The 8,130-nt window shown below is 44.9% G+C and overlaps 1 protein-coding gene across 2 annotated transcripts in view; it reads left to right on the forward strand.

Annotated features, from left to right (window-relative positions):
* The window catches only part of INPP5D (inositol polyphosphate-5-phosphatase D), a 45,119-nt gene extending 44,001 nt beyond the window's left edge, over nucleotides 1-1,118 (forward strand). For both annotated transcript variants that reach the window (XM_042820662.1, XM_042820663.1), the window contains exon 28: nucleotides 82-1,118. In XM_042820662.1, coding sequence (XP_042676596.1) covers nucleotides 82-84 — 3 coding nt within the window. In that variant the 3' untranslated portion in view covers nucleotides 85-1,118. The remainder of the gene's footprint in view (nucleotides 1-81) is intronic.
* Nucleotides 1,119-8,130: the final 7,012 nt, after the last annotated feature.

An 8,130-nucleotide genomic window follows, 5' to 3' on the forward strand; every position in this document is an offset into this window, starting at 1 on the left:
TGAGCTGTAAGGTTGTTGTTGTCCATAAGAACTCACAGAACTGGCAGTAGACAAGCTGATGTCTTTCTCTTGTCTCTACAGTGAAAGCAACGTGGCAGATGGCACTCCGGGAGGAGACCTGATGGGAAGAAAGATGGAGATTACAGCTTTGTTCACACTGAAAACCTCTGGTCTGGTTCTACAGAGACTGGGGGGTCTTTATTTCTGAGAGTGTGTCTCTCTATGATAATGAAAGTGTTGTAGCTGAGAAGTTTAACCTGTGTTGCTCAGACCAAGAGGGGCCAGGACCACTGACATAAGTTAGCCTTCTGTCACTATGGCACTGCCATTAAGAGGCAGGTGGCTAAGCACACACATCAGTAAATGTTTTGGAAAAAGAGGAAGGTACGGTGTGAGGACCAGGAGATGGAAGGGGGGTTGTATTTAGAGAACCCCTTCTTTACAAAAGCAATTTTCTGTTGTTCTGTGTTGCAGCATTCCTAATAAAGAGTGATATGTAAAAGAAAGCATTCTGAAAGCGGTACAGCTCCAGAATATGTCAAATCTGTGCAGTAGGGAGCTAGGGGAGGGTGGGAAAAGTGTTTTAATAACAGATATTGATGAATGTCACACACTGCCAGTGGAGCCAGCTTTGCCTCTTGTGTGAGCTTGCAGGCTGCATCTGTGCATCCATGCAGAGGGTGAGGGCTGGCCAAGGCACGGTAGCTCCTTTTCCCACCCCCTTTTTTTTTCCCTAGCAGAGAGAGGTTTTATACCCCTAAGAAGAAAAGGGAAATATCAGAACTACGTGCAGAAATGGGAAGGAATAGGCAAGGTCTATATGCAGCCCAGGAGGATAGCAGCCGTCCCAGCCTTCCCTATGGCAAACACTCTGCTCTTGGAAGACACTGGCTGGCTGGTTTTGTAGCATTCTTAATAGATTAATGCTGACCTTACCGTACACTTTTGTTCATTGTTGGAGAATGAATAATGTTAACATAATTGTGATTTCTGTTATATCCGTGTCAAGTATTAATGCGGTGGTTGCAATTAGGCAATGCCTGTTTGTGACTTAATCATTGCTCTTGTTTCCATGTTGATTACTTAAAAATAATAAAATAGTCACTTTTCTGATCGTTCTTTGCTGTGAATTCAGAGCTGCCTGCCAGCTTCACTTTGGTGCTATCAGTAGCCATGCCCCAAAGGAACACCGACTGCACTGAGGTGTGCTGGGAGGCTGCAGTAGTGCTGTCCCAGAAGTGCCACTGGGATGCATTCATCTGTGTGCCCTGAGCCTCTGTGGGTATGGCTGGCTTATTGTGGCACCTGTTAGCAGGTACAGTTCCTAATCGTATGAGTATAGAAAGCTTTGCTTTTATACTGAGCACAGAAATTGTACTGGGATAGGAGGGAATCGGTTGGAAATTGGGAGAATGGATGGGAGAGGACACTGTGTAGGTACCAAGCTTTTGCAAAGGGATTTTCCCCCATGCGAGTTGGGCTTTCAGGGCATCGTTAGTGAGATGTCTGGCTTTCTCACTGCACTGCAGGTTAGATAGTCCATCAGCTTACATTCCTCTTGCTTTGTTCAACAGAATCTTTCCTGTGTAGTTCCCACAGTTCAACACCTGTGGCATTTCCCTGGCCCTGAGGAGGGGGGGGTTCCCTTTTCTATTCCAAGTACCAGAAGAACTCATCCAGCCACTGAATAAACCTTCCTGGGGCCGCTGAGCTTTCTATCCAATGTGAAACATTAGATCAGGTCCTACTGATGCTGTGGGATGCTCATGTGTGTTTGGAGATAGAAACGTGACCGATTTTCTATGAGAAGCTTTTAGATTCTCAATCATGAGACCGACTCAGCTTGTGATTGAGGTGTTTTTCCAATGACTTCCTAAGCTGTAAAAAAGAGAGCATGTTCCTCAACGTTTGTAAAATAACTGCTTGCCATAAAGCAAGGATAGTTTCTTACAAAATTATTCTCCTAATTGGAAATGCTATTGAAACTTGGCCCAGGTTTGCAGATAAGCAGTTTGAGAACACAGTTGTATTACCAAGGCATAATGTAAAACCCAGGCTCTTCATTTGGCTTGTCCATATGGCCAGGCAAGAAGAGAAGCTCTCTGCAGAGCTGTCAGAAGAAAGCATGTGTTACTGTGCAGAAGTTGAGAGTTATCACTTGTAGCTCCACAGAAAGCCCGAGCCACAGTTCTCATGCTTATGGTTTGGTTGGTTGGTTTTTATTGTCTTTCCCAGTCTCCGTGCCCATCTCTTGAACCAAATGAAAATGGCTGGGTCTGGACACAAGCTGCTTTCTGCCCATACGTCCCTGATTCCAGGACTCCCTTTGGACGAAGCAGGCACATTTTACTGCACTCTGCTGTAATCTACTGTCTTTGCACAGGAGGTACAGGTAGGAGACAAGAAGGAAAGGGTATGAATTGTCCCCCAGGCACAGTACCTATCTGAAAACTTCCTGCATCCTTTATTTTAAGTTCTTAGAATAGCTGCTGTCTTGGTGTACTTATTTCCATGGAGACCCAGATGTCAGAAATGTTTTAATTGCCTGGCTACAGCATGTAGTGTTGTAGAACATGGTGACTTTTTAGCACCAGGTTTCCTGCCTGCACCTGATACATCTGACACAGGTTTGCTTGTCCTCTTAGCTGTGAAATCATCACAGGGCGATGCGAAGGCTTCTTCTAAAATGCTGTAATGGCAATTTATTTCCATCCTGGTGAAGGTGTAGGGTCTGACAGAAAATGGCCTGTGGAGGGATGAGAATAGAGGAAGGAAGAAAGAAACGTGAGTTATTCGCCCAAAATATCAAGGGGGTAGTTTTGACATAGTTAGAAATGATGATGCTTAGGCCTCCAGTCTGCTGGGGCCAAAGGAAACTTTTACTAAAGTTATTGCCATGTTTCTGCTGTTTTTTGGCAGTTTTTACATTAGTCCGTATCGTAACCGAAGGAGGTATTCTCCAGGATGAACTGTCTTCTCCCACATACAGCCCCATAACAATATGACATTCTAAAGGCTGAGCTATTTGTGTGTGATGAACCAGTAGGTGCCAGGAATGGTTTCCTGGCCAAGGTGATCCACTGCAATTCCCAGAGATCTCTTAACCAATGGCAACAGATGGAACTGCACAATATCCAAACGCTTATCTGCTATTTCCCTCATCTCTGCCTGAGTGAAATCAACTTCCCACTTCAGGACATAGGAAGGGACTCCACCCCTCCCTCAGCTGTTGTCCCCCCTGGCTATAACACAAATTAGAGATGCAGCAGGTGGACTGTGAATTCAGAAAGCTGAGGTGACAGTGAGAGCTCCTGCTGAGCTGCGGTAAGAATCAGCAGTTTGGTGCCACGATACGCACCAGCTGCATCTGCACGACGCTCATTTTGTTGAGGACAAAATGTGTAATGAAGGACTTAATGGCTTTCTCTAATTCCTGCACGTAGCTGAAGCAAGAGGCAAGTTCAGCTGGAGCTGCGTCTCACCCAGCTGCTCACATCTGCCACTCCGGGTCCTGCTGTCACCAGCGTGCTCCTGCGAGCGCTCCTTGAGGGGATCATTATGCAACAGCAACAGGATGCCAACAGTCCTTCCAACACGCCGCGTTTCCCCACTGTAGAAGAGGTGTTAACTGTGGAGGTACGCGATGTTCTTTCTATATATATAAGCAAACCTCAGATTATTATTCGCATGAATATGAAAAAGATCTTCCTAGCTCCGCAGTGCGCATGCTGTGGTTTCAAACGCGGCTCTTGGCAAGAAGTATTTTAGGATTGCATTTGGATCAAGACTTCTGAAGTCTTTCACAAATTCTTTCATGGCCAGATCCCAGGTTGATGGATGAGACATTTCTTTTTACCCACTGCAATTTGCTTCACTTTTTGTGATGCGTAATGAGATAAAATGTTACCAGAGGAGCGTTTGATCTCATTATGCATCCCCGAATTTCTCTGAGCCTCTGTTCTCAGTTCATTACCACGATTCTGCTTTATTAATATTATTTACAGATCATCTCTGTATTAGCTCCCAAGGCAACTAAACAAAGGGTGCATTAGACATGCGGGGCTTAATTCAGCTCTGCAGAACCATCCGCTGGCTTACAGTGTCATGTGTGTGAAGCCAGGGTTTATTTTTGTCCCAATTCTGCTTTATTTGATTTTGGCCTCTAACAATGAATAAAATAAAGCTTTGCCCAAAGAGATTTGGTCACTGCAAACGTGCAGAAGGGCTTCGACGTATCCTTTTAAATGAAAACTAACTGACACTCTGCAGCAGCATTCAGAGAACCACAATCAAACCTGTACTCTCAGATCTCCTGTACTGCAGGAGATGCCATGCAGACCTGCTGGGAGAATAGCCTCAGCTATTCTGTGCTTCTGTGATTGTATTTAAATGATACTGCTGACGGTGATCAGCTACACAATATGATTAACACTTTAATGCATTGTTTGTCAAGGTCTGGACTGCATTATGTGCAGACTAAATTAATCTTGCACATCATAAAACATCATATTATATAATAACTAAGTGAGATAGAGATGGCAACACGGCAATAAATGTTGGTCTCTGGAAGAAATGAATGAATGGAAGCTGAAGAAAGAGACAGGCTGCAGCAGCAAGGTTTGCAGGAAGGCAAGGAGGGAATCTGTGGAATGAGAGAGAACTCAGGAGAAGGGGGTGCCTGAGAGCAGTATCCAACAGAAACGGTTTGGCCCAGAGGAGGGAAGAAGAAAAGACACAGCTAGGAAAATGGAAAAGAAACAATAGACCTTTGCAACAGGAAGGATGAAGCATCAGCACAGAAATTACGCCTGCTCTGTGCTCTGCAGCCATTTGCATCTTCACCACCATAGCTTGTAAGCATAAATAAAGCAACCAAGTGTGGGATATATTCCCTCTTTACAAACGTCAACTTGAAGATCCAGAACAACCTAATTCTAAAATCTCCCAACCTAACTCAGTGCTTGGTAAGGGCACTGGTGATCAGCATCTTCTCCCAGAAGTTTTAAATTTTAAGCCACAAAGTGGTAAAGGAAGCAGCAGAATCAGAGCAGCAAGCTTCAGTCTGACCTCACAACTATTCGAAAGCCTTCGGTCAGAAGCAATTTAACTCACCACTGTGCAAAGATCTGTTTTGGTCTCTGAGTGTCAGAAATCACAACACGATGTCTCAGCACAGAACCCCTGCCAATTTAGGCTGCAAAGGGCACTGGGAGGTCACGACGACTGTTCACCATACCAGCAAAGAGTAGCCTACAAAATTCTCATAGAGGAATGTTTAACTGGCCTGACGTAGCTCCAGCACGAGAGCTTCCCATGTTCCTCAGGCAGTCTGTTTCCTGAGCTTCTCTAGTCTTTCCCAATCTCTGATGTGCATTTGTGGTGGATTTTAAGACCTTTCAGTCTAGCCCTGACTCCCCTGAACAAGCAGATCACTTGTCTTCATTTTCTGACACCTCATATTTGCACTCTACTCTCATGTTTCCCATCAGCCTTCTCTTCAGAGTAAGTGATCCCAACTGTTTATATCTTTCCTCTGGGTCGTATTTTGGTCACCCTAGATTTTTCACATCATTCCTGAAATGCGATGGCTAAAGCTGGACAAATCGCCAGAAACCTTGCTTTTGCTGATCAAAGTGGAGGGATCATTTCATGTCTCGTGCTGATGATGGTCCTGCTTATCTCTTTGTCACAAGGTTTGTCTTTTTCATGATAGCGTGCCTCGTCTGACTTTTGTTGGGCTGGTAAACCAATACAAACCTCAGATATTTTCCTACAGATCTCTCTGCCTCTGTCTGCTGAATTCCTTCTGCCTGAGGTGCAGTACTTTGCATTTATTGCTTTTGAACAGCACCCTGGTTGCCAAGAGAGTTTTGGACTAGAAAGCTGCTCTCATCCTTGCAGTCCTCAGTCTGCAATACCTCCATGCAAAACTCCTGTGTGCATGTCAGCAGATTGCCATCAGAAACAGAAATGGGTTCAGAAACTCTCCCAAAATAGACAGTATCTTCCAGGGGTGCTGCACTTACACAAAGGGCCAAGCGCAAAGACTGCAAGTGAAATTCTTCCTACACACAGAGCGCAGCGTAATGCTTTCATTTGTAGTGCCACTTTCTGGATGATACAACGCAGCATTAGGCTACATTTAGGTACGCGTGTCCCATGTGAGCATCTCTTCCTTCACAGCCTTTAACATCTGAAATGCCCTCCCTGTCTCTCCATCCATCTATTTTGTGTCTGTTGAAGAGGATTTTTTCTCCTTTGCCTGGATGTTGAAGTACCAATCCCACAGAATGCTTTGCATGGCACACAAAGTTTCAGCCCATATGAATACAGGATACAACAAACGTCCTTGCAGGTATTATTTTTACTTTTGAACACAGAATGAGTTTTTTGAAAACATGAGATTTGTTAATTTTCTTAAATTTTTATATGTGAATTAGATGTTAGAACAAATTGGCTGTGGTGGAGTCACTTCCAGCCTGAAGCAGCTGTTTTATCCTGTGTGTTCCTGCAACCCTTGCTGACAGAGAAGGGCAGCAATATTAGGATGACAAGGAGCAGAGACGTGTTGTTACTGGAAAGATTTTCCAGAGGCCTAGGCTGAATTTAAGAAGAAAGGAACTTTGTATTGAAGTGGGAAAAGTGGTGCTAGCAGCTATTGTAAAAATCAGGATGTTTTGCCCACAGTGATTCTGTAATCATAGATTACAGATTGCATGTTGTGATTTTTCCAAGATTCAGACAGAGGCAGATGCCTATTTAAATCCTTCCCTTACAGCAGTCTCGCCACTACTTGACGCCTATACAGTGTTTCCAATAACTTATGTAATGCTTGAGGGCTTTTCATTTTTGGATGCCATTTCTGCTCACACCAATTCTTTTCCCTATTGTGCGTTGCTGAAAGAAATAGTGGGCAATTACTTTCTCTCACAGTTTCAGTGAGAAGAGACAACGCTGAGAGATGAGCTGAAGGACTTTTGCTGGGGAGGCTGAACGAAAGCAGGTGGCTGGCAATTCAAAGGTAATGCGAAAAGACTTCGGGGCTGATTATATATTAAGGCCAAAGTAAAAGCCTCGAGAAGGGAGTAACTGAGTCTGATCCCTGTTCTGTATTTTTGTCTTCTCTCTTCTCAACTTTTCATGCTTGGTTTCCTCTTTCTCTGCAGAGGATTAAAATGGATGGAAGATAGGAATGGATGAATTTCTCAGCACCGCCTGTCAGGAGTCCAGTAATTCCATCAGCGGCACAAAGACTGAAGCATGCAATTACAAGCAATTTTACAACATCTAATTTGATTTTATCATTTATAAATGTATAAACAGAGGGAAAAATAGGCCGTGTGCTCACACTTGGCTGTGCAGAGAACACACACAACTTTCTGCACCACGTTCTCAGTAGGACAGAGCTGTGCATGAGCTATTATTGACTCAGCCAGCACTGCTCTCTCCTCTGGTGTAACAACCTGGTGAATCATCCATTTGATTTTGTTACAATTTAATAGTTTCACCTTCATTCATTTATTTAAAAAGAAAAACAAAGCAATTTAGCATCGTGCATGACAGAAAGCTTGATGAAGGCTGCCCGGCTTCAAATGAAGTTACAATAACAGGGTTGCCTAACATGTTACCAGAGATATGAACCAGTTAAAAGCGAAGCTACGAAGCAAGATCTGTGTGTTTTCACATTGGCCAGAGTCAACAGGCTGTGCTGCTGCAGCAAAGGCTGTTTGTTGTTTTTGCTGTGTCCCAAAGCAATTTCATCCCCAAACCCCACCGTACAGCTTTTGGGGTCACCATTCTCGGGCACCAGCCCACCCCACCATGCTCACATCCCCGAGTGCCACATCCCCATAGCTCTGAACACCTCCAGGTGCCCGCCCCACCTCCCTGTGCAGCTGTGCAGTGCCTCTTTCTGAGAAGGAATGTTTCCTATTATCCAACCTGTCCCTTCTCTGGCACAGTGTGAGCCCTCACATCAACTCCCAGCTCCGTGCCATCGCAGCACACGCCCGAGCTGCGCTCCCCTCACACAGACACCCCCCCCAACCCCCGACTGATGCGCATGCGCCTCTGCAGAAGGCCCCTTCCCAAAATGGCGGCGCGGGGTGGATGCCGTAACCACGCGCCGCT

The sequence above is a fragment of the Centrocercus urophasianus genome, unplaced genomic scaffold (assembly GCF_019232065.1).
Source record: "Centrocercus urophasianus isolate 14NV4802_14NV808 unplaced genomic scaffold, USGS_Curo_1.0 seq_19, whole genome shotgun sequence".
Lineage (NCBI taxonomy): Eukaryota > Metazoa > Chordata > Aves > Galliformes > Phasianidae > Centrocercus > Centrocercus urophasianus.